The sequence below is a fragment of the Microtus pennsylvanicus genome, chromosome 1, assembly GCF_037038515.1.
Source record: "Microtus pennsylvanicus isolate mMicPen1 chromosome 1, mMicPen1.hap1, whole genome shotgun sequence".
NCBI classification, from domain to species: Eukaryota; Metazoa; Chordata; class Mammalia; order Rodentia; family Cricetidae; genus Microtus; species Microtus pennsylvanicus.
Window position 1 is genome coordinate 40,918,064 of NC_134579.1, and position 26,772 is coordinate 40,944,835.

A 26,772-nucleotide genomic window follows, 5' to 3' on the forward strand; every position below is an offset into this window, starting at 1 on the left:
TTTTTTTTTAAGCAAACCGCCAAGGCAAAAAAAAGTTCACCAAGGTAAAATATTCCCAGTTGGTTTGTGTAATATGTAATCCTCGGCAGTTAGCACGTATCCCATATTCTTTGCGTACTCCTTCACCTACTTCCTTCTTTTCTAGTTAAAGTACCCGGCTGGATACACAGCTCAGTGGTGCTCTGCAGCCACCTCCATAGGGCACTAATTAATTAATTAGGAACTTTCACAAGATCTGTGTATATATAGTAAGTAGGATTTGGGGAGCCGACTGTGGGACACCTCTAAGATGAGGGCCAGAAACACCTGTCAACACTTACTGCAGTGTCGTCATTTCCTGTCTGCTGAGTTCTCTCAAGAGGACTGAAGCTGAACATTCATCTCTGCCCTTCTGGATCACCAATCTGTGTTTAACCCGAAGGAGCTGTTATTTCCACCCCCACCCCCATTTCTCTGTGTAGCCTTGGCTGTTCTATACTTTATAGAACAGGCTGGCCTCAAACTCAGAGATCTGCCTGCTTCAAGTAATTATCTGTTGAATAAAGAATTGAGATCCTAATACCTGGCTCTAGTTCGCACCTGTTTGGTGTCCCCCCTCTTTTTTTTTTAAAGGTGGGCACTGGGGTGAAGGTCATAAGGCTGGTAAGACCAACAAATGGTTGTATTGCCTGTCTGCCTGACCTGAAGGAAAAGCTGAGTGTTCTCATTGATCTGCCATTCCATTCTTGAGGTCTTGGGACTGATCCTCAGATCTGGAGCTAGAGTCATTCTGGAATCAGGGTAGCCTCCGAATGGGGACAGGGCAAAGGCTGGACAGACATTGACAAAATCATTTACATATAACTCAAATATCCCCAGGATCCTGTGCCCTGTAGACAGACACAAATGATAACAGATACATTCCACTAACCCTACAGACTGATTTTGTTGTATTAGGCGGTACTGGGAACTGAGCCTATGCCAGACAAGCTATTTTCCAGCCTCAACAATTCATTTGTAAAGTTGCCTTTGCTACCTCGGACCTTGGCTTCTGCTCCCCGTTCCTGCTCTTGCTCATCTCTCTCCAACTCTCTTCCTGGGTCAGCCTCCCATATTTCCCAGGCCATCAGAGCTTACCTTCTTGTTCCACAGGAAAGTACTCTGCCTCTCCTGTACTCTGATCATTCTGAAGGGTCTCAAAGTCACAAGGCTGTCGTGGAGGAGTGATCAAAGCTCACTTTAACACACCGCTCTTTCATCCTCAGGACATAGCTTGCAAACAGGGTAGCCAACAGTGACGGATCTCAATCATCACTGCTTGGAACCAATCACTCCTTGTTCCCCAGCCCATGGAGCTGAATTCTAAACCCAACAGCTTTTCCTGTTGTCAATTTTCTCTTGAGTCGGCAGGTTCCCTTGGGCAGGTTCACCAAGTACAACTCTTAGAAAACACATTATATTTGGTTATACCTTTTCCACAGTAGAGAGGATGAATTTTTCTGAGGAGAAAATGGTAAGTTTGGAGCTGAGCTAGCATGAAGGCTAACAAAATCTCCCCAAGTATGAGCACACAAACTATTTCCAAAAGCATTCACTTTACAGTGTTACACGTCATTCTCATGTGCACTGAGGGACACAGAACAGTATAAAACCCAAGGGACTTTTGTTGTTTTCAAAACAAAGATACCCCTTGCTACTCAAGAGGGCAAGAGACGATCTGTATTCATCCATTTCTTCTAATGCATCTCATCCACTCCGCAGTCAGTAACAGAGCAATTTAAAAATAGAATTTAGTTAAGTCAGGTGACTGTGTCAGTCCATCCCCCCCCCCTCCCCCCACGGTTCTTCAGTAACTGTTCTGTGTGAGGCACTGTGCTAGATAACGGGGACACCAAGAGCAGCGAAACATCGTTCTCACCATCAATAAGCTTACGGAACAGCGGAAGAAACAGCCAAGTAACTGCACCGCAGCGTGACAGCGTATCATACAGGCACGAGCAGACTGTTACAATAGTCCCTAGCGACCAAGAATGAAGCCCAGAGAGGTGATGTCGGAAATGTAGCTTGAACTAACTGTCCATACATGTGTTTCAGAAGGGAAATAAGGAAGTACTCCAATGATGATTTACACTAAAATACCTCTTGTAGGAGTAAAAATGACAGCTATAAGTGCTCTATGAATTGACACTTCATGATGTGTTCACATATGAAGATCAGGGTCTCTGCAAACTGAGATGGTCCTGCTGCTGCTAACTTAAGAAGGCAAAATCAAAGGCTTATGAGACAGGCCCTTGTGTAGTCAGACTGTCCTTGAACCCTTGTGTAGCTGATGGTGGCCATGAACTCATCCTCCGGCCTCTACTTCCGAAGTGTCAGGATAACAGGGACATTGTTTCGTTTTGTTTTTTTAACAAGATTGCTTCCTAAATGTATTAAGAAATCTCTCTCCTTTAGAGAGAGAATAAAAAGGGCATGAAGGCACAAAATGGGCACTTGAAACCCAATTGCAAAACTTACTCATGCAATTGAAGCATTATAGAAACCTCCTGAGGGCCAAAGAATTTATGCTTCTATAAAAGAGAACGCCAACAGCGCTGCACGGCACAGCCATTGCTTCCTTTGACTCTTCAGGAAATGGTCACTGCGGTACTTTTCACAAACCCCATAGGATTTCTACATTAAAATAAAGCAACAGACATCAAGCCTAGAATAACTTCAAAGTTGCAAATATGAATTATACCAAACGATGGATGGTCTGCTCCAAATAACAGAACAAAGGGCGTCTTCACAGGGAGCCAGTCAGTTTCACAGTGAGGATACATGGAGATGACCTGAGGCACACGCTGTGATTGGTCATGAGAAAAATGAAGGTTGGAATGCAGTTCCAAATCCGTCTTTCATGATTTCGGAGAGCTGTTCATCACGCACATTTTAGATCGTTCTTGTTACTCCCTTCAGATACAACATGATAAGGAAAACTAGAAGTTTGGCTTGGCCAAAGGTGTTCAAAGTCTAGTTGTCACGCTCATGGTACACATGTCACCACAGAACGTCACAGATCCGCTGTCAAGATTCCGGCCCTCCGATGATGACTACAGTTCAGTTTTCAGAAGTCTGGGAATGATCTGACCATATTCTTTCCTTCGTGTTACATTATAGGACAGGAACTTGGAGTATTCAGTCAAGAGGTTCTCCCAGTAACAGGTGATGTCGTCCATCTGCAAATGGTGGATGATGAACCTGCTTCCTCTAGAGATAAGATTAACAAGAGCATTTTACATCATAAGCTTTAAAAATAACAAGCCTACAAATGGTTAGGCTGCTTTACCATGAGCCTTGTTCTGAGTATTCTATTTGATTTAATTCACCTGCACCTCACAACCAACCCTGTAACTGTCCTATCCCTATGTATGTATTTAGCAATAGAACTTAATGTTTGTTTCCAAAAACAAGCATTATTACCAGCCAATATTCATTATAAACACTTAAGTTTGTCATTGTTGTTTTGTCTTGGTGTGATTTGGAATTTTGAGATGTCTTACTTTTTACTTCAGGATAGCCTAAAATTCACTTCACAGCCCTGATGGATGATGAACCTGCTTCCCCTAGAGATAAGATTAACAAGAGCATTTTACATCATAAGCTTTAAAAATAACAAGCCTACAAATGGTTGGTCTAGAACTCAAAGCAGTTCTCTTGACTCAGTCTCTCTGTTGCTGGGGTTACAGGTGTGAGTCATCACGCTCAGCTAAAAACATCTGTCTTAGTTCCTCAAAGACTGAGGTCTGGGGCTTGGAGAGAGGGTGCAATGGTTAAGGGTGTACTGCTCTGGCAAAGGACCAGCTCATACTGCTTTATCTCCAGTGCCAGGGGGCTGATGCCTCTGACCTGGACACCAGCCCTGATGTGCACATACCCAGACACAGACATACAATTTAAAAGTAAAATGAACCGTAAAAGACTGAAATCTATTTGTGTAAAAGGGGGAGCAATTGTGGACTGTGTATTTGGCTCCAGGACCGCTTTAACTCTGGGTTACCTTTGTAATGAAGCTGAGGTATGGACATTATCATGTAACTCTATTTAGAAAGCTTTAGGACAGATGAGGACAAAAAAGGACAAATGAATAGAGCTTACCTTTTAGCAATTTCCTGAGCAATATCATCATTTGCTTTTACAAATTCCAACAGCTCCCTAAAATGACAAGAACCATGACACTGTAGAGGCTGGGAAGGTGGCTCTGCTGCTAGCGAGTCAGCCATGCAAGCACAGGGACCCGTGTTCAACACCAGTACCACGGAAGAAGCCTAGAATGGTGGCTTGTGCTTTTGATTCCTGTGCTAGTAAGGTGGAGACCAGTGGATCCCTGGAGCTGTGGTCAGCCAGCCAATTCTAATAAGCGAGCACAAGGTCCCAGGAAGAGATTCTGTCTCAAAGAGAACAAAAGGTTTGGCCCCTGAAGAACACCACCTAAGGTTGACCTCTGTTCTTCATATACACATGAACAAACACACATGCACCACACACACACACACACACACACACACACACACACATCTTGAGCTTTTAAAATATAAACCACACTCATAATACCAAGTAAGAAAGACAATAGATACATCTGTAGATAAGTAGGTTGTAGATGATTTCTTTAAAACAAAGCTATCAGGGTGCCTGCCTAAAGAGCTAAAGTAACAGCAAAGATAAAACCTCAATATACAAAGCCAGGAATGATGGGGCATGGTGTATGCTGATAATCCCAGCACACAGGAGGCAGAAGCAGGAGGATCAGGAGTTCAAGGCCACCCCAACTATATAGCAAGTTTGAAGACAGCCTGAGTTACATAAAATGGTATCTCAAAAAATACAAAAGACAAAGGGAAAAAAATACAAGTTAAAGTAAGATTGTTACAATAATCATAATAAACCAAGTATAATAAATAATTTCTAGCCGGGAAGTGGTGGTGCACACTTTTAATCCCAGCACTCGGAAGGCAGAGGCAGGCGAGTCTCTGTGATTTCGAGGCCAGCCTGATCTATACAAGCTAGTTCCAGACAGGCTCCAAAGCTACAAAGAAACTCTGTCTCAAAAAAACAAAAAACAAAACAAAAAAGAGAACAAAAAACAAAAAAATCATTTCTGGGGCCAGAAAAATGGCTCAGCAGGTGGCAGCAACAGCCTGACAAGAAAAGTCTACCCTGGAACCCATATGAAAACTGGATGTGGTGGCAATCTTGTTATCTCAGCAGGAGGCAGGGACAGGAGAGTCACCAAGAAGCCCGAGAGCCAGTCAGCCTGGAGTGTACATCACAGTTGCCGAGACAAGCAGAAGGCAAGACCAGACTCCTGGAGTTATTCTCTGACGACTACATATACAATGGCATGTGCATATGCTCGCTGACAAGTGTTTCCCCCAACACACACACACACACACACACAAATAAATAAAAAAATTTAATTTCCAACTTGCTCTCCAAATTCTTGTTCTAGCCAGAGGAGGGAACTGGTTCCCATTCCTGGCCCTTCTCCACACCTCTTTCTGTCTCCCATCATGAAAGACTCGGCTAAGGCTTCACTAACCAACAACATAACAAGGCCAAATCTATCTTCAGTTGTTGAAAGAGCAAAGCCTCTCACTTCACGTACACATTACGTTAGAATCAGCACTGTGAATTAAAGCACTTTTCAAGTTCAATCCCATGTATCCCTGCCTGGATAATACACAGCAGTATACAGTGTGTATGGGGGGCGGGGGGAGATTTCATTGAAAATTGAAAATGAAATCACCCTGAGGAAACATAAGTAGTCACTTAAGAGACTTAGGAGAAAATGGCCATAGGAAACTGAGGTTGGGAGGTAAGTGCTTACTGAACATTGGAGAGGTCTGTTTTGACTGGGATGTAGTGAACCCATGGCTTTAACTGTGGGTAGAAGAATTCAACCCACTCATCACCAACATGGAAGACCAGCGAACCACACAAGAAGAGATGTTTGAACCGGAAACTTGCAGCTACACCTCGGAAATTAAACAGATACCTGAGAAAGAGAAGACAGCACACTTCACTTTCCGCAGCTGCCGCCACAAAGAATACCTCCCCCTTCTCCACACCATTCCCTCACTCCTGCTCTGTCTTAGGGTCTCCCTCCTTCCCTTTTATAATTCGTTCCTTTTTGGTTAGTTGTCACCTTGACACCAACTAGAATCACTTGGGAAGGACTCAGTTGAGAAGACTCCGCTATCAGTTTACCTATAGGCAAGTCAGTAGGGGCGTTTCATCGATTAGTGATTGGCATGGGAGAGCCCAGCTCGTGGGGGTGATGCCGCCCGTGGGCAGGCTATTCCGGGTCATATAAGGAGGCAGGCTTAGCAGGCCATAGGCAACAATCCAGTAATTAGTCCTCCTCTATGGCCTCTGCTTCAGTACCTGGCTCTAGGTTCCTACCTTGAGTTCCTGCCCTGAATCCCCTGGATGATGGACTGCAGGCTAGAAACTGAAATAAAGCCTTTCTCCTCAAGTGCTTTTTGGTCATGGTATTTTACTACAGTAATAAAAACCCTAACCATAGGCCGGGCAGTGGTGGCGCACGCCTTTAATCCCAGCACTCGGGAGGCAGAGGCAGGCGGATCTCTGTGAGTTCGAGACCAGCCTGGTCTACAAAAGATAGTTCCAGGACAGGCTTCAAAACCACAGAGAAACCCTGTCTCGAAAAAAAAAAGAAAGAAAGAAACCCTAACCATAACATAGTCTTGCGCTTTACCTTAAACTAGACTTAGACTCAGAAATCCTCCTGCCTCATTCCCCCAAGTGCTGAGGCTGTAGGGATTGAGCCACCATGCCCTATTCTCAGTCTTCAAAACCACATCAGTATATATCTGTGCAGTTTCCATAAATTCCTTGCTTTTCCTGGGTTGTTTCAGGAATATCAGCTAAACAAAAGAAATAATTTCTCCAGAGAGTTATGTGGGACCAGTAGCTATGTGCTAGGTAGAAAACAGATAAGATCAGGAAGAATAATAGGTTTGGTTTTGTTTTTATAGATTTTAGACATATATATATATATATATATATATATATATGTGTGTGTGTGTATGAAGTAATAATGATATACATTAAAACCAAAAGTAATAAAACTGGGCTGTAAAGTGGCTCAGCAGGTGCTCGCCACCAAGCCTGAGGCCTGCATCACATCTTCAGAGCCTGGAGAGTGAAGGGGAGAACAGATCCTACTGAGTTGTAGTAGGACCTCCACGTGTATGCAATGGCACCCAAGCACCCACACAAAATAATAAATGTAAAAAATACGCTTTGAAAAGAGTAAAGAACTCCACGTGTTCCATACGGTGGAACACACCTACGATCCCAGCCTCGGAGAGGTGGAGACAGAAGCAGCAGAAGCTCAAGCTCACCCCGGCTACATACTGAGTTATATACGGTGTCAGGCTCCCAAATCTTTGTTCCCCTCATCAGTCCACCAGGCCACAGACAGGCCGTCTTCTGGATATCACCTCTTCTTCCAAGGCACAGGGAGACAAGTCTAAGCTAAGCAGTCCTCGAGAAGATGTTCCCCGCAGAGAGCTCTGAGAGGACCGCAGAGACTGAGAAGACCGCAGAGAGCTCTGAGAGGACCGCAGAGACCTCTGAGAAGACTGCTCTCGTCTCAGCATTGCTCATTCAGTGGGCGTCTCCAACAGAGGAGCACCATCCTGCAAGTTCCACTGGGTATAACCAAACGGCCTCACTCCCGAGTCCCAGTTCAATCCTCCTCCCAGCCTCAGTTTGCCTGTTTGTTGTAATGATGGGAATGAACCTAGGGCCTCCATCATGCACATGCTCCAATGCCAAGTTGTACCTGGAGCTCCGCATTGTAACATGCGTCACTATGGCAAATATGTAATCTAACTGTTGGGAGGAGGGCGGTGGAGAGGTGATCCTGCCACTTTAATGAACGGTAATTAACTCAAGTCAGTGCACTGCATGCCTCAGGGAAAGCCAACCAAATTAACTAACACTTGAGATGAAAGTCTCCAAAGTGAAGAGTTTAGAAAGCAATACAGACATAAGTAACTGGAAGCCTTACTTGTATTTGCAGTGATCCACCAGGTGAACATCCTTAGCAGCTGGCTTTCCCAAGGTATCCTGTAGGTGAAAAGAAGTTCTCACCACTAGCACTGTTAAAACATTTCACCATCATCACCTCATTGAAGCATCGTGATGAACAAAATACACCCAGGAGGCGTTATCCTTCTCACCAGACCACTGAGGAGCCCAAGGTTTCCAGTGGGAACTTGCTCGGTGTCATGTTATCTTAATAGCAAATAGTTTGGACTCAGGTCTGTTTGGTTTGAGTCTGAACTCACCTGAAGTCAGGCTACCTTCCTTTGGACTAAGAGGCTGTGGTGCATCGCGCACCTCCCTCCGTGGGAACTACACACACACAGTCACCAGCGCTGACTAATGGAGCTCACAGCCGGAACTCCCAGAGACAGTCATTGAGCCTCTGCTAACATTTCACTAGGTGGCATGAGATTTCTCACAAAAGCCCACACCATGCCTGTAATCCCAATGGGGGATTTTACTGTTGAAGTTCAAGTGAAGGTGGAGTCGGGAGGATCAGTTCAACACCACCCTAAGTTGCATCAAAAGTTTAAGGCCAGCTTAGGCTACTGAAGACCCTATCTCAAATTCAATCAATCAATCAATCAATCAATCAATTAATCATTCATGAAAATCCAGATTTCTAAATTTTCCTGAAGGACAGTAACGATAACAAAGACCTAGCAAAGCAAGCTCCCGTCCCCACTTGGCAGCAGTCACCGGGAGCTGTCCATGCGCCTCCGGCCTGCTCTTGCCTGTTTGCTTCACCGTCCCCTCTACAGGAGGATGCTAACAACCTGTGTGATGAATCAAAGTGTGGGAACAGCTAGAGCATGGTAGCTTGGATTTCATCTGTTAGCAATTCCTGGTTTAAATGAATGGTTCTTCATCTCTTTGCTGGTGCTACCCTTCTCCTGCTTAGTTTAGGTTTTGAGACAGGGTTTCAGAGCCCGGTTAGGCTCAAAGTCACTAACTGTGGATGCTCTTGAATTCCTGTGCATATTTGTGTTAAGGTTTCTTAAACTCCTTTGCTCCAGTTTGACTAAAACTGCATAAGACAGGCTAAGGGTGGGGCTGGAGAGGGCTCAGTAGTTAAGAGTACTTGCTGCTCTTACAGAGGACCTGAGCTCAATTCCAAGCTTCCTCATGGCAGCTCACAACTGTCTATAACTCTAGCACCGTCTTCTGCAGGCACCAGGCACACATACATGTACTCTTACATACATACATGCAGGCAAAACACTCATACATATTATACATTTTTTTTCAAGACAGGCTTTCTCTGTAGCTTTGGAGCCTGTCCTGGAACTAGCTCTGTAGACCAGGCTGACCTCAAACTCACAAAGATCTGCCTATCTCTGCCTCCCGAGCGCTGGGATTAAAGACATGTGCCACCACCGTCCGGCTAAAACAAAAAATTTAAATTAAAAACAAAACAGGCTAATGGTGTAGCTCAAGTAGAGTGTCTGTCTAGCGCTCTAAGGTTTGATCCCCACTATGGCAACAATGAAAATGTATAAATAAAATTTATGCAAATAATTTCAGATATACACTGGGTTTTTCTCCATGAAGCTTAAACCTTTTTTCTCATACGCTGTGTTGAAATTGTAAATGAGAAAATTAGGACTTTAAATTCTTACTTAAGACAAGAAGTCACAGTCAGGACAGATGGACCTTAAAACTAAAGGTCACATTTTTCATCTTTTAAGGAAATGAAGATTCCTGGAACTCTGGCCCCAGACACTTAGTCATTTAACGCACTGTTTAAGCTCGTAGGTTTTACTCTACAGCCACTGAGAACCATTCATCTAAACCAGGGGTTGCTGAACTATAGCCCACAGACCAAATCCAGCCCGGCATGTGATGGCATAGAACTCGTGTTCTAGATATTCTCACATTTTCAAGGGACTGGGGGAAAAGGAGAAAGAAATATATCTTTGGTATGTAAAAATAACATGAACTGCAGGTATAGTGACATGCAACTTCAGTCCCATCACTTGGGAGGCAGAGAGAGGCAAGCTGATCTCTATGAGTTCGAGGCCAGCTTGATCTAGTAAGTTCCAGTATAGCTAGAGACACGTAGTGACACCCTGTCTCAAAAAAAAAAGAAAGAAAAAAGAAAAGACATGAAATTCAAATCTCACATGAAATTCAAATTTTTGGTGTCCATAAATAACTAGGAAATAGTCATGTTGTGAAGCTGCCTGCTCCTTTCACCGTTACTGCAGGCCATGCAGTAATGACCTGGGCAGACCCACATTTCCTATCTGGCCGAGTGGCTGACACACTCGGCACAGCACCGTGAGTGAAGTCTGAAGACAGAGTGTTACAGACGCGCTAATGCTGGTGCACGGAACTTGCTCCACGGTCATCTCACCGCTGAGCGGACACCTAATCTGAAATTCTACCCGGCTGCCACTGCTCGCAGAGTCACCACTGCTGTGGTTCTGGTCAGAGGGCGGCTGATTACTTTCATAGATTTCCAGGCCTGGTTTTTGGTGTATTCTGCATCAACGAGTTTGGGATTTTTCCGAGACAGAAGAATAAGGGGATCTCTTTCTGGGCTTGTCCTACGGAGAAAATACAGAACATAAATCTATGTGGCCTACACCATAATGTCCCAAGTCCCTAAAAGGTGAGCAGCACTGGCCAGGGAGGTGGCTGCTGGCACAGATGGGGTAATTCTCTGGGTCTGGTACAGTAAAGGGAGGGTATCGTGGGTAGTGCAACATTTTGGTGGTTCAGGCTACTCCCAATTTACACATCAAAGATGGGAAGTATTGAGTCTTTCTTTACTTACATCCAGTTTTACTGTTTTGAAACAGGATTGCATGTAGTCCAGGCTACCCTCGAACTAACCATATAGCCAATGTGGCCTTCAATTCCTGATCCTGATTGGTATCTCCCAGGCACTGGGATTATAAGTATGCGCCACCACATATGGCCTGCATCTGGTCAATATGATTGTACTGGCTAGGTTTACGTCAACTTGTTGTAAGCTAGAGTCATCAGAGAGGAGAGAGCCTCAGTTAAGGACATGTCACCCTAAGATCTGGCTGTAAGGCATTTTCTTAATCAGTGATCAATGGGGGCGGGCCCAGCCCATTGTGGGCTGTGCCATCCCTGGGCTGCTTTCTGTAAGAAAGCAGGCTGTGCAGGCCAGTAAGTAGCACTCCTTTGCAGCCACTGCATCAGTTCCTGCCTCCAGGTTCCTAGCTGTAAGTTCCTGGCTTTTGATGATGAACCGTTCCGTGGAACTGTGAAGGAAATAAACTCTTTCCTCCCCGAGTTGCTTTTGGTCATGGTGTTTCATCACAGTAACCCTAAGGCACTGATGTTCTAGTCACCACAGCTCTATTTCAGGGAATAGTTTTCTTTTTTTAGACGGTTCAACCAATACCTATCATCATTGCCTTTTACAGCTGTGTGGCTACATAACCACCACTCACCAAAAAAATAGCTACACGGCCTTTGTCGTGCACTGTGATGGCTATTCTTGGTTGCCAACCATGAATATATAATATTTAAAGTTGAAAACCAATATAGTATTTAAATTTGAAAACAAGCTAGGCATAGAAGCACATATCTTTAATCCCAGTATTCATGAGGCCAAGGAGGATCTCTGTGAGTTCAAGGCCAGTCTGAACTATATAGAGAGCTCCAGGCCAGTCAGGTCTACAAAGTGAGACCCTGTCTCAAAATATACACAAATGAAAAAAAAGACAAGACCACAGTAATTACATGCTACAAAGACTGAGTTAACTGTTGGGGACTTGACTTCTTTGAATTCCAGTTTAATTGTGAGTGATTCGGCAAATAGTTGATGCCCTATTTTGTTTTATTTTTTTATTCATTTATTTATTTATTTATTTATTTTGTAGTGATAAGACCATGACCAAAAGCAACTTGGGGAAGAAAGGTCTGATTGGCTTACATATCCTGATCACAATTGATTTTTGAGGAAACTGGGGAGCAACTTTGCAAAAGAAGGAACCACAGAGGAAAGTCACTTATTGGCTCGTTTCCAGCCAGGGTAATGTTTAGCTACTTTTCTTATCCTTTCTGGGACCTCATACCCAGGGAGGCATGGCCCACCAAGGGACAGGCCCTCCCACGTCAATCACCAAAGAAGAAACTGCCCCACGGGCATGGCTGTACAGTGATCTGAGGGAGGTATTTTTCTCAATGGAAGTTCTCTCCTCCCAGGTGACTCTAGTTTGGGTTAAGTTGACAAAAACTAACCAGCACAACTGGATTCTTCTCAGGTTTAAGATCCTGCCAGTACGTGTTGTTGGTGATGGTGGCTGTTTTGAGACAGGTCTCACCATATAATCCTGGTGGGCCTGGAAACCACTATGAGATTTAGGCTGGCCTGAAACTTAACCTATAGACCAGGCTGGTCTGGAACCCAATCCTGAAGACAAGGAAGGCCTGGGGCTTGTAGTCCTACTTCTGTCTCTGGATTGCAAGATTACAGATGGGTGCCACCACGCTTGGTCATCATTCCACATCCATTTCTGCCCCTGCGTCTTGAGTGCAAGATCACAGCTGTGTGCTCCTGCACCTAGCTATCACTCCTCGTTCACTTCCTGGTTATTTTAGCTTTCCCTTTGAGCAACAGGATACATTAGACCCTCAAGACTGCATAATTTTACCCACTGCTTGGAAGAATATTGTTATTACAGGTCAGAAAACATAATTACCTTGATCCTCGGAAATATGCTGTAGAATTTTTCTTTTCCCATGGCCACTGTGCTGCTGACCTGAAAATACAATTTTTTTTTTTAAATTAGTTTTGGGGCTTTTTTCTAGACTATCTGTTTTAACCATTTCTGAATATTAGTTCAGAACTTTGTACCTTTAAATAAACCTGTCCAAGGCTACTGAAACAAGCCATGAGTAAAAGCACAAACCCTTCGATTACTGTTTTGATGTTCTGAAGGGGCTTGCCAGGAATAGCTACAAATTCACAAACCCACTAACATTAACTTACTGAAACATGGTCCAGATGGCATTCATAGGACCATTGAGCTGGCAGTGAGGGTTTCCTCTCTGAGGAGAAGGCTATTAATAAAAATAGCACGTGACAAGAAATGCGAAGGAACTGAGTGAAAGGGAATTCACTTCCTGGCTTCATGCTTTGGGAATAAATCAAAGAGCACCAGATGTTATGTACTATGCTATCTGAAAGGACCCTGGGATTCTTAAGGCTTCATGATGCTCTAAGAAAGATGAAGTCCCTGAAAGGCAGGAGTTAGTGGACATTATCATGACCAGCCTTCCTTGCTAGAGTTCACATAGCTTTTAACTGCCCTTGCAGGAACACCCCCACCCTGCACAGAAGTCTATGCAGTGTCTTCCTCTATGTAGGGGAAGGCTGAGCTGGAGTAGATGAGGGACAGTGGGCTGTATTACAGAAACAGAAAAACACAGGATGTGAACTTTGTGAGGTCTAGGAGGATTTCAGACAGTGGCATACTTCTTGTTTCCACTCACCTGAGAGCGATGCTTGGTCCTTCCAAGGCTCTCAGACCTCTGCCCTCGGCTAACCTGGTCCATCCTTTAACCCTTTATTTTCCTTTCTTTTTACAGAAGGGCTACATGTAGTCCAGGCTGGCCTCACACTCTTGAGTCTCCTTGCTCTGCCTCCCAAGTGCCAGGATGCAGGTGAATGGCACCACTGCCTGGTTTCCAGCGGTGCTGAGAAAGACACCTAGGTCTCTAGGCATGCCGGAAAAGCAGTCTACCAACGAAAGACATCTCCAGTCCTATCTTTTCAATTGTGTATCCAAGGCTGGGACTTGCTATGTAGCCCAGTAGCTCAGGCTGGTCTTGAACTTGCCACCTTCCTGTTTTAGCCTTGCAAGCGCTGGGATTGCACCAGGTATATACCACCAGGCCCAGCTAGCACTTTCTTTTTGTCTTGAGCCAGGCTATCACTGTGCAGCCCTTACTGGCCTAGAGCTCGCTGCTTTGCTGAAGCTAACCATTTTTCTTTTCTTTTTTTAAAATTTATTTATTTATTATATATATGGTGTCCTGCTCAGTCATGCCTGCAGGCCAGAAGAGGGCACCCACCAGATCTCATTACAGATGGTTGTGAGCCACCATGTGGTTGCTGGGAATTGAACCCAGGACCTCTGGAAGAACAGCCAGTGCTCTTAACCTCTGAGTCATCTCTCCAGCCCCACTTTTCTTTTTCTAATGTGCATTGGTGTTTTTCCTGCATGTATGTCTGTGTGGAGTTACAGACAGTTGTTAGTTGCTATGAAGGTGCTGGGAGTTGAACCCCGGTCCTCTGAAAGAGCAGTCAGTGCCCTTAAACGCTGAGCCATTTATCCAGCCCCCGCCTTAGCTCTGCTATCTTAAAGCTTGCGTGAGGCCCCAGCCACTGCTTCCTGGGTGCTAGAACTGTAGCCATTGTTTGTGACAACTTTATCTGACTCTCCAGCCCAAGGCCAGAACTATTTCTTATTCCTCCGAAGTATAAACTATCCACTGATGGGAGGGTTTTGTCCTTTTGTCGTTAGTGGGAATGACACAGACATTTGTTTCAGAGTCTGTGGTAAAGCATAAAGCGTTGCAAAAGCACCTGGAATCCCCCTGCCCACAGCAGCTGGGGAAGACTCCAGTGACGACGTCCTCAGGGCTGGAGAGAAGGCTCATCAGATAAGGGTATGTGCTGCTCTGAGAGGGTACTGAGTTCAGTTCCCAGTACCCATGTTCCACAGCTAACAACTGTCCCGCTCCACAGACCCAACACCCTCTTCTGGCCTCTGAGGGCGCTGCGTTTGGTGCATAACCCCACACACAGAAACACACATACACATCAGTTAAACCTAAGAAAGAATTTGTCAAAGGATTTCCTTCCAACAGTGCTGGCACGCATCTGCAAGCTCGGCACTTGGGAAATCAAAGCAGAAAGATGACTAGGTCAAGGTCATCATTAACCACAAGGGGAATCTGAGGTCAACCTAGGCTGTATGTCTCAAAAGTAAATAAAATGAAACTGTCCATTCATTTCTCCACGTAGCTGGGTCCTCCTCCCCTTTTCACAGCACTAGACGCTTCGGCCAGTACCTTGCACATGCTAGGGAAGTGTTCTATTGCTGAGCCACATCTGTAGCCCTGACTGGCACTGTCTCTGTTTGCTTACCTACCCACGCGACATGTGGCTACGTCTGGAAACATTTCTGAGGAACTGCTACTGGCATTTAGTGGTCAGAGATGTTAAATATCCCAGAAGGAACAGGACAGCTCCTTACCACAAAGAACTACCCAGTCCAAGTATCAGTATTACCAAGCCTGAGCAGGCTCGCTCAATGGAACAGAAGGCACGCCACGTCTCCAGAGCACTTCTGTGTTTTAATCAGCCCCCTCTGAATCTCCAGCCACATTTGTAAAGGTAACAGACTCTGGGAACAAGATGAATTACATTATTTGCCCTCTTTGCATCCTAGAGACGACCTATAATGACTGTGTTTCTGGAAAAGTAAGTACCAATGAGCCAGGTACGGTGGTACATGCCTGTAATCCCAGCACTCAGTAGACTGAAGCTGGCCAATGGCAAATTCAAGATGAGCTTGCTTTACATGGCAAGACTCCATGGGCAGGGCACCACCAGCGTAACCCCGATACTGTGAAAATCATGACTGTAAGATATAGCTAGTTTAGGAAGTGTAGACGGCCAGACCCTGAGAAGTCTGGTAGGATGGAGTCAGTAGGCCAAGGCATGTCTCGGTCCCGAGGATTTGGAATATACTTGTCGTTAATATATGTAAGGGTCCACTACAACCCAGCATTAGCACCAATTATTAAGCACATTCCAAGTAATTTTAAAAAACCAAACAGAGCAGTAACTACCTATAAGGCTGGTATTTGGGAAGGCAAACCCCAGTATCCAGGAAGATCAGGGGTTTGAGCCCAGTCTGAGCTACACATTCAAGGACAGCCTGGGTTACAAAGTGAGACTGGTTCAACAGATTCTCTCCCCTTCCTCACAGCAAGGTCACTTAATTTATTCTCTCTTAACAAGATAACGACGCACAGCACGGAGTGTGGTGGCTCACGCCTGTAAACCCAGCACTCGGCAGAGTGAAACGGGAGGGCTGCTCCAGTCTGAGCTGGCCTGGGAGCTACATAACAACTTCCGGGTCAGGCTGGGGCACTGAGTGAGACCCTGTGTTTAAGAATATTTAAAATAAAAAAAAATTAAAAGAAAATGGTGCTGGAGAGATGATTCAGTGGTCAAGAGTACTTGGTGCCCTTGCAGAGGATCTGGGTTCAGTTCTCCGTGTTCACATGACAGCTCACAACCACCTGTAACTCTTAGTTCTAGAGGATCTGATGCCCTCTTCTATCTAGGGGACCTTAGGCGTGCATGTGGTACATATGCAGACGTGTAGGGAAACATGCAAATAAAATAAAAAATCATCTTAATAAAGCTTAAAGACTCTTGTAACCCTTCCCTGAGAGGCACTGCTGACAATTTAGGATAGTGTCTTCTGCCCTTTCTGATAGGGATCTCTAAAATTTGAGTAGGGTCTTCTTATTTCCAGGCTACCCTCAAACATGGTTGAGGTTGGTCTTGAACTTGGGATTCCCCTACCTCCACCTCTCCAGTGCTGGGATTACAGGCATGAGCCACCATGACCAGTCTGTGCAGTGCTGGGCATCGAATCCTGGGCTTCATGCCTGCAAGGTAAGTGTCCTCGGGCCCGACAGGAATACTTATATACACACAAAACTGCTCATACTACGTGACAGTCTCCTGACTTTTATATTGTGTGTGTGTATACTTTTCTATGCGTGAGCATATAACGGGGCTAGAAGAAGACATAGCTGTCAGACTTTATTCCCTCGAGATAGGTGTTTCACTGACAGGGCTCTGGCCATTTTTGCTAGGCGAGCTGGCCAGGGAGCTCCCAGGATCCACCTGTCTCTGGTCCCAGGAACTCTGGGGGTTACAGGCACACACAACTATGCCTGAGTTTTACGTGGATGCTCCATAGCCAAGCTCATATCCTCAGGCTGCACAGCTGGCACCCTCCCTACTAAGCCATCGCCTCAGCCCAGGTGGGAATCTTAAATTACTGACTGTATTCTGCTGCTTACCCCATGAAAACTCACAGCGAGGGAGAAACAAAACCTTTCCAAAGGACCTACCTTAGCAGATCTTCTCTGAAGAGGTCCCACCGTCCAAGACCAGTAGGATAAAGTGGCCATACAGCAGGGCCCCCTTCCCAAAATGTCCATGCAGGATACATGATATCATGGTACTCCGATGTCTTTGACAGAAACAGAAAGGCATTCTGAGTAAGTTTTGGGAGAGAATGAGAAGCAGCCAGTTGTATTCATTATACAGAGTTGGGATAAAGGCCTTCATGGTGCCAGGGAAATACTGCATTTGTCTGCGAGGTTAGCTCTGAGAACACAGGTCCATGACAGAGCACTTTATAGAGCACCTACTGACAACAAGTGAGGCCCTAAATGCAATACCCAACACCACAAAACATCATCTCTTTCTTTTTTCTTTTTTGAGACAGGGTTTCTCTGTGCAACAGCCCTGGCTGTCCTGTAACTAGCTCTTGTAGACTAGGCTGGCCTCGAACTCAGAGATCCGCCTGCCTCTGCCTCCTGAGTGCTGGGATTAAGGGCGTGCGCCACCAATGCCTGACTAAGGCATCACCTCTTATGCCTAGACTGTAGACATTAGAAGGCAAGAATTACCAGGGGTAAATATAGCAGATCTGCTGGGTTGGGGTGGTGCACACCTTTAAGTCCATCACTCTAGAGGCAGTGGCAGGTGGAATTCTGTGGGTTCGAGGCCAGCCACATCTATACAGTGAGTTCTAAGACAGCCAGGGCTACACAGTGAAACCCTGTCTTGAGGGGTAAAAAAAAGTAACAGACTCTCTGAATCCCAGAATTTTTAACCATATTAAAGGTCAAGTTTTTCAGTTCTTTAAAATTCTGGAGGTTTTTTTCTTTTTTTGAGGAAGGAAGGATAATATTCCCAATTATGAATAATCAGTTCTGTCAAAACGTAACTGCTGTTACATCCTCGTGTTTCCCCTGCTTTTCCAGTTCTGAGTTATTTCCCAGGGGGTATTCTGAGAGTAAGAATCAGGAAATAACACCGATCATGGTGGTCTGAACGCCGACTCTTCCTCTTCGCCAGAAGTGAGCGCTCCACTGTATGCCTCCATGTCCAGGGAATGGGGGAATAAAATCTACCTATGGATTTATTTTCCAAACCCAAGATGACTTACAACAGCTTGATAAGAAACTGTCTGATGACTAGTAAGTCATGATCTGGTGTCACCTCACACTGTGGGTGTCCCTGTTGAGCTCATACTGGCTGTTCGTGGATCAGAAGGACCAGGGGAAGAACGGAAGAATGCAAGGAGTCTAATCACATACATGGGTGAGGGGTGCTTGCTGTTGTTTTTTGTTTTTCGTTGATGTTTGTTTGTTTGTTTGTTTGTCTGAGATAGGACCTTACTGAATAACTCTGGCTGGCCTGGAACTTATCATAGACCAGGCTGGCCTCTAATATAGTGGTCCTTCCCTTTCTGCCTCCTCAGTGCTGGGATAAGCCAGGGATCTTACAGGCCGAAGCCAACAAGTCCAACACACATATTTTTGGGCAAAAGTTTAAAATCCTCTGTTCCTACCCTATGGCTGCCTCTATTATGTGGCTACTTACAAAGCCTTTAACCCACTGTTTCTCCACTGCAACTCCAGGTGTAAGGCCTAACTCCTCTCAAGCACTTAGAAAGTCCAGGTGACCCATCAAGCATCTCCAACAAAGCAGTTGTTCAGTAGGAACTTCTCAGTTAACCAAAGCCAACAGACTGCAATTCCTCCTCTGGATGTTGCTGTCAGAGACTGTGAGAGCCAGGAGGGAAGTAACAGGAAAACAAAGGCAATAAAAGTGACATCACACTGGAACCAGCTTTTGAGAAACCAGCATAAACCACTTAAAACACAGGAAGTAAGTCTCTCGAGAACACTGTGATAAAGAGAGAGGGGCGGCTAGGAGACGGCCCGAAAGGTAAAGTGTCTGTCTTGCAAGCATGAAGACCCAAGTTCCAGTCCCTGAAGTCACAAAAAGCTGGGCACAGTGGCACACAGTAGACCCCTGGGGCTTGCTGCCCTGCCAGGCAGCCTAGTCAGTAAGCTCCAGGCCAATGAGAGATCTTGACTCAAAAACAAGGCAGATGGCTCTGAGAAACAACACCCATGGTTGAGCTCTGGCCTCAGAGCCCACACACATACATCCATGTATTGACCTCTGGCCTCAGAATCCACACACATACATCCATGTATTGACCTCTGGCCTCAAAATCCACACACATACATCCATGTATTGACCTCTGGCCTAAGAGTCCACACATATACATCCATGTGCAACTGTCCCCACACAAAAACAAAAAGGAAAAAGAGAAAAGAAAGAAAAAAATTAAGAATGCTGCTTTGGCTGGGCATTGGTGGCACACACCTTTAATCCCAGCACCTGGGAGGCAGAAGCAGGTGGATGTCTGTAATTCAAGGCCAGCCTGATCTACAAAGCAAGTTCTAGGGTAGCCAGGGCAGTTACACAAGGAAACCCTGTCTTGGAAAAAAGAATACTATGTTGAAGAAAGCAAACCAGAGCACCTGTTCCTTCACTCAAAGTCCATGGCGTCCTAAACCCACTGTCTTTCGGCCATCCCACCCGATTCAGGATGCTTCATACCTGGTTTCTATAGAAGGTACTCCTTGCCAATACAGCATCTGCATGAGCCTGAGTACAGACAGGCTGCTTTCCTGCCCCAAATTCTCCAAGTCCATAGGTGTCACTCCACTTCTATCCTCCCTAATAGGATCCTAACTCCCTCTCACTCACCTTCTTGGTCACCCTAGGCCCATCTTTACAATACACTCTTTAGACACAAACCATGTATTACTCAGCACCTTCAATGTTAGATTTCGGCTATGCTGAGTGCCTGGGACACAGACAAAGACAGGACCGAGGATACTCAGCACTGTGGCTACTGGATACACTATAGGAATATGAGAAACATTTCTCAAATGACAGCACTCCCTAACTAAGCATGTGAGCTTTCCTGGATTCCTGTGAGAGCTGTAGGCTCCTAAGGCACCCTTCTCCCTAGCCATAGATACTAGGCTAAGGTACCCTTCTTACATTACATAGGGTCTTCAACTCTATTTCACCAGTCTTGTGGTTCGGTGATTGTGAATTAACACAGAACAAGTTCATTCCTGGATGATGGCCAGCCTCATCCTCACCATTACCCATCAGACTGCCGATGAAGATCTCTTGCTCCTATCGGAGGATCTCACCCTCTGTTCCCATGTGGCCCTTCCTGTGCTCACCTTACTGAAGGAGAAGACAGGGATGGTTGGCTCCATCCACTTAGGAACCTGAGGATAATCTCGTACATTGATGACCATTTCCATGTCTGGGAGACGCTGAATCACTGCCAAAAGAAAGTGTTCCACACCACTACACCTGTCAACCAGACAAAAACACAAAATCGTCAAGAGTCGTGCCTGCAAGCTGTAGGGCGAGGAAGGATGCTAACATTACGGTGAAACAAGCCAGTGCCCAGACCTTCAGCCCACTGCACAGTCCCCTGAATGCAATGCTTCTACAGCGACTACGCCCCTTTTCACAAGGCACAGTTTACTGTTCTTAGCTAAATTGCTTCCACAGTCCTAACTTTGAAGAGAATACCACTTCTACACACATCACTTCTCTGATCGTTACCCGGTCTTTCTTCCCACGACACAGACTAGTTTAATCAGTAGAAAAGACGCAAATTTTAATAGAGAAAGTGAAGACCTTATTTCCTAATTCTGTTCCTTCCCACACGAAGACACTGCTATAGCTTGGAGCTGGGATGTCTGGTCCTCGGCTGGAAGGTGACGGTAAACAGTTAACATAGGGTGGTTCTGGATCACAGAAGCCACGCTTCCAAGGAGAGCGTGAGCTGTTGCATTCTCTCCCTCCCTCCCGGGATCCTCACCGTCCCAAGTAACGGAGTGTAAGCAGGTTTCTCTACCCAGCATGCCCTCCATGCTGCCCTGAATAACCACAGACCCCAAAGCAAGACAGCCAACTGACCAGACTGAAACCATGAGCCAAAATAAAACGATCCTCTATGCTTACTGGTCTCAGATGTTTTGTTGCAGTAGCGGGAAGCTGACTAACATACAGAGTTAGGGTTTTTACTGCTGTGGAGAGACACCATGACAGCGGCAACTCTTATAAAGAAAGTATTTAATTGGGGTGGCATATAGTTCAGAGGTGCAATCCTTTATCATCAGGACAGAAAGTATGGTGGCATGCAGGCAGACGTAGTGAGTGTCATGACAGGTGACACGCACGCAGGCAGATGTGGTGCAGGCTATGGCTTGACCAGAAGGGAGCAGGAAGTTGACTGACTCACTGGGCAGAATTCTAAGCATAAGAAACCTCAAAGCCCACCCCCACAGTGACACACTTCCTCCAACAAGGCCACACCCACTCCAACAAAGCCACACCTCCAAAGAGTGCTACTCTCCATAAGATTATGAGGGCAAATTACATTCAAACTACCAATGGTACCATTTTACTTTCTTCCAAGGTTAGCTCTTGATGAAGGAAAACCTTTCATACGTTCAACCTAAATACAGATCATTATCAAAACTTGCTCTGCAAGACAGAAACAGACCGATAAAATCATGAAGACCAAAACACCACTTTCTCACTGCATTCCCTGAGAAGCCTCAGAGAACTTATTTATTTTTCTGAAAGAAAGGGAAAATGTTTGGCTTCTTTCTGCCCTATCCTTTGAGGTCCTACTGCCACCACTCCAGGAGCTGACAGATCTAGCAGCTCACCAACTGATCAGAATTTTCTGGCAACATGACTAGTCTGGAACTTACTACATAGACCATCTGGCCTCAAACTTTTGGTCATCTTCCTTCTCTGCCTCCCAAGACCCAACATTTCAGCCACTATGCCAGGCTAAAACAGTTTAACACACAAGGAGATAGCTACCAAATAAATATTATTTCTTATTATTTTATAGTCTATTATTACAATTATAATTATTAAATATTATTTATAAATATTACATACATATTTTACATGTAAGAAGATAACTACCAAATAAAATCAATGGTTCATAAACATAAAATACTTGTGTATGTAATGTATTAATAATAAGGAAGTGTCAATGAGACCAGATAACTTTTTAGAATATGATTGACAAAGATTCTAAAAGTCTAATACGCTGCATTGTAGTAGAGGGCATAAGGTTTACTTAAGAGCATGAGAGTCAGACTTGGTGGCACACATCTTCAATCCTAGCGCTATGGAGAAAGAAACAGGTGGAACTCTGAGTTCAAGGCCAGCCTGGTCTACGTAGCAAGTTCCAGGTCAACCAGAGCTACATAATGAAACACCGTCTCAAATAAATTAGTAAATGAATTAATTAAAAATCTTTAAAAAGCATGGGAAACAAAAAACAAAATACAGTACTTAGCCTAGCTATTCTGGGAATTCAGCCTACACGTGTACATGTCCATGACCAGTGTGCGCAGAGGTATATGCATATATAAGCATAGTAAAGCTTATATTGGTCAGATTTTATAGAGGTTTTGTAAGGAGTAATTTAAATATTCACTGATAGAGGACTAAATGAAGAAATCCATACAGTGAGCTATTACTATGCCGTCATAAACCTGCATAGAAATACCTGGCTCACAACACACATTTATAAATCCCTCTGCTTCACTTTCTCCTGTAGCCCACATTACCCTACCATGATGGAGGAAGGTCATTGGCTAATAAAGGAACTGCCTTGGCCCATCTCATTGGTTAGGAGATAGGTGGGAGGAGTAAACAGAACAGAACGCTGGGAGAAAGAGGAAGTGAGGTCAGACTCCACAGCTCTCCTCTCAGGAGCAGACACCTCAGAGAGACGCCATGCCCCAGCTCCGACCCAGGATGGACTTAGGCTAGAATCTTCCCGGTAAGACCGGTGCTACAGTTTATTAGAAATGGGTTGATCGGGATATCAGAATTAGCCAGTAAGGGCTAGAGCTCATGGGCCAAGCAGTGATTAAAAGAATACAGTGTCCGTGTAATTATTTCGGGGCATAAGCTAGCCGAGCAGGCGGCTGGGGTGTTGGGGACGCAGCCCCGCCGCCCTTATTACTACACTACCAGGTTTCATTACTCTAGTCTTCATAGCCTGTGAAACCAGGCCAACAAACAAACAAACAAACAAATAAATAAATGAAACAGAAGGCAGAGCCAATGCCATCAAAATTAATGATGTACAATAGATTGCGTAAAATAGCTGGTAATAAAAAATAAATAAAATCCCAGGCAAGGTGAGTTATCCACACTTCCTGAAATAGGAGGAAAGATTCACTCGTTAATCTTCTAAGTTGGCATCTAGGAGGACTTGACAGTATCGTTAGCCTACATGTAGCATCCTTAGAAGATACCAGAAGATACGTCTTCATCTTACCTGGAGGGGAACATGCAGTCATCTTCCCGAAATAATCTGTGCTTAATGATCTGGTAGTGGGTCCCTAGCTTCCGCCTGACCACCTCAGCCATCATCTTCCTGGAGATACCACCTCGGAAAGGAGTGAGGTCCCCTTGGATGACGCTGTGAAAGAATGGAAACCATTGAGGAAAGCAGGCCAAGAAATCCCGATAAATTCCGTCTATTCCCAAGTGCATCTTGTTCAAAGAATAAACTAAACAGGGGAAAGTAATGGATAGGAATGAGCAACTCTTCTAAAAGCACTATGGGTAACTAAAGAAAAAAAAAAAGATCAAACTCAGAACCTGGGGAAGATGGGCTTGCACAAGGTTCTGAGTTCACAACCCCAGCATCAGTGAACACAGCCATAACCCCAGCCCTGTGGAGGGTGGAGAGGCAGATCACCAAAGGCTCGCTGGCCCCAGTCTGGTTCAGTGAGAGACCCAGACTTTGCAGAATAAGGCACAGTGACACCTGAAAGAAACATACCAAAACACACACAATCCAACATGCTGAGGCGTAGTTCAGTTAAGAGTGCTTGCTTGGCATGGGCAAGGTCTTAGGTCTGGTCTCCAGCACCACAAAAGCAAAGTGTCAAACATAGCAAAGCAACAGGAAGAAGTCCATGTTTCTTCTTCTTTCCTCCATCAGGCTTGCCCCCCTCCCCTTGGATGGCCTATTCATGCCACACCCACGACCATAGCCCCGCCATCTCACAGATGTCCTATTTTCCTTTATTTTAACGGCGAGGCTCATGCTCCCCAGCATTGGCTGCAATCACCAGGAAATCAGTTGCTTTACATCTCTTTTCAAGTTCAGCACCATGTAAGTTTCAACAAGTATCGTTAGCATCAGGAGAATTTTTGAAGAATCTTAGAAAGACGAAGGGCAAGGACTGCTGTTTATCTGAGCTTTCGGAGGAATGACATGGCTTGCCATAAGGGGTAGTCAGTGGGAAACGTAGATTAGAACCCCTCAGGCTTGCTGTCCACGGGCTTATCTTTCTACTATACTAAACCCAGGCCAAACTTGCATACCTTAAAGATTAAAAACCAAGAGGAAATACTGATTATATTATATAGATGATATATACGCTCATTCCTTCAACAAGCAATTGCAAAGGGTCAGCACCAGAGAGAAGACATAGCATCAGGTCCAAAGATGTTTTCAGTCCGTGGGTGAAACAGAAAAGCACATTTGCTAAATCCCACAGGAAGTAGAGGCCATGTGGAGAATACTGAGCCTCCCAGGGCATTTTCTCATGGTGGAAGAGCCACCTAAGGTACCCCTTCAGCTCTCACGACATCCTTAGATCACTGATAACTGCCATCAAGATCTCTTGCAGGACTTTGGAAAGTTTCCCTAGGTCAAGAATCCAGCTCTCGGGGACACATTAAAGAACTCACCCGTGATAGCAGCTGCAGTTTTGACTTGTACATGGTTCATAATTCTCCAAAGCCCTGTTAATTTGGTCAATAAATACTTTCCATTTTGAGCCTTCAAAAAGTGAAGGAAATGAGAGTTAACAAAATACCCTTGGCATTCGCATGTGCAAGCAGCAGGCAGAAGCAACAGAAGACCAACACTTGCAGAAATCCCCTTCCTTTCCCAGTAGTGGAAACGAAATGCCAAGAAGGATTCTTTGTGTAACTTGTCGGGGCTTGAGTCAAGTCTGCTCCTCTACCTGGGCCATCAGGTATCTAAGAAATTGGAAAAGTCACAAGCTTAATGTTCGGCCTTAAACGGCTATGGATACAGTGGACTTCGACAAGGATTCTCACCTAATCAAACTGAGCCCCTTCGAGAGAGAACCAATGCAAAGTCTTAGACATAACCCTCCCTCATCTGTTGTTCTGCCATAACAGGTAGGAGTCTCCCTCTCAAAAGGGTGCAAAACACAGGGGACGTCCCTCTTTCTCCCTACCACCCCCAGTTCTGGAAGATGGGTCCAGGGATAGAAGCAGCAGAGGCCCAGACACCTCTGCTCTCCCCCGCCCACGCCGGCCGCCCAGCTCGCGCTGCAGCCACACGGCATTCTCCGCGCGCCGGGGGGCAGGAGCGAGCGCCTCGGGAACCAAGCGCACCCCAATTCGCGGCGGCAGGCTTGGCCCTGCCCGGAGCCCACCTGACTCCTTCTGGCGGGCCTGCACCCGGAGCAGGAGCAATAGCAGCATCCATGGCCCAAGCCGACAGCCCGCCAGCCGCTCCATCGCCCGCAGGCCACTGCGGATCCCGGCCTGCACGCCGGCGGAAGCGCCGCCCTGCACAGGGGTGGCCGCGGACGCCAGGCACGTGGGAGCTGCCCGACACAAAGATGGCTGCCCGGCACCCCGCCCCCACCTCCCCTGCAGGCACCTAGAAGCTAATCAAGATAGCACTGCTAGTAATGGTCATTCCTTCCGTTTTGTAACAAAATGAAGGTCAGAGGGAGTACATTTCTTGCCACAGCTACACACAGAGACTAGGCTAGGTCATCCCAGAACACCAAACAGTTTATTTATTGAGCATATGGATGGATGCAAACTGTCAAGTCACAAAGTGCTGCAAATAGGTTAGCATGGGTCACTTTACAATAGGAATTTATAGCAATTATAACACAAATTGGCGGTGGTAAACAAGATTTATAGTAAGCCCTTATCTTGAACTTAGGCTAGAATATCAAGCAAATTGAACATTTTAAAGCTATATCATTATCATTAAGTTCTTTTTTTTTTTTTTTTTTTTTTTTTTGGTTTTTTGAGACAGGGTTTCTCAGTGGTTTTGGAGCCTGTCCTGGAACTAGCTCTTGTACACCAGGCTGGTCTCGAACTCACAGAGATCCGCCTGCCTCTGCCTCCCGAGTGCTGGGATTAAAGGCGTGCGCCACCACCGCCCGGCCTCTTTTTTTTTTTCTTGAGACAGAGTGTTATTATATAGCTCAGGCTGATCTCTAACTCACTATCCTTTTGCCTCAGCTTCCAAAGTGTGGAGGTACATGAAATGCGGAACTGAACTTCAAATGTGTTAGTGTTTTTATAAGCAAACAACAAACCAGGAGACTCACAGCTGCCAATCACAAAAGGACTATACTGGAGACTTGGCTCAGCGACCACGAGCACACACTGCTGCTCCTGCAGAAGATCTGAGTTTAATTTTCAACACCAATGTC

At 45.4% G+C, this 26,772-nt stretch overlaps 1 protein-coding gene across 4 annotated transcripts; it reads right to left on the reverse strand.

Annotated features, from left to right (window-relative positions):
* Positions 1–1,419: 1,419 nt before the first annotated feature.
* On the reverse strand, positions 1,420–25,907 carry Poglut1 (protein O-glucosyltransferase 1). 4 transcript variants are annotated; one of them, XM_075962552.1, is made up of 11 exons: positions 25,750–25,907; positions 25,031–25,324; positions 23,604–23,747; positions 20,455–20,590; positions 17,239–17,360; positions 12,777–12,836; positions 10,544–10,643; positions 8,057–8,115; positions 5,846–6,013; positions 4,117–4,173; positions 1,420–3,228 (listed from the first exon to the last, which is right to left on the reverse strand). In XM_075962552.1, the coding sequence occupies exons 3-11, from the start codon at positions 23,696–23,698 to the stop codon at positions 3,072–3,074; spliced, it is 954 nt and encodes a 317-aa protein (XP_075818667.1). In that variant the 5' UTR covers positions 23,699–23,747; positions 25,031–25,324; positions 25,750–25,907; the 3' UTR covers positions 1,420–3,071. The 4 variants fall into 4 exon arrangements, with proteins under 4 accessions (XP_075818667.1, XP_075818640.1, XP_075818658.1 ...); XM_075962525.1 differs by having other exon boundaries at positions 25,031–25,121; positions 25,750–25,905; XM_075962533.1 differs by lacking the exon at positions 1,420–3,228 and adding an exon at positions 3,447–3,584 and having other exon boundaries at positions 25,031–25,121; positions 25,750–25,905.
* Positions 25,908–26,772: the final 865 nt, after the last annotated feature.

Coding starts and splice junctions, on each gene's coding strand:
- Poglut1 (XM_075962525.1), bottom strand. CDS start 25,834: ATGGAGCGGCTGGCGGGCTGTCGGCTTGGGCCATGGATGCTGCTATTG. Junction 8,116..10,543: donor AGGCCTGGAAATCTATGAAA/GTAATCAGCCGC, acceptor TTTCACCTACAG/GATACCTTGGGAAAGCCAGC. Junction 6,014..8,056: donor GTGGATCACTGCAAATACAA/GTAAGGCTTCCA, acceptor TCTCTTTCTCAG/GTATCTGTTTAATTTCCGAG.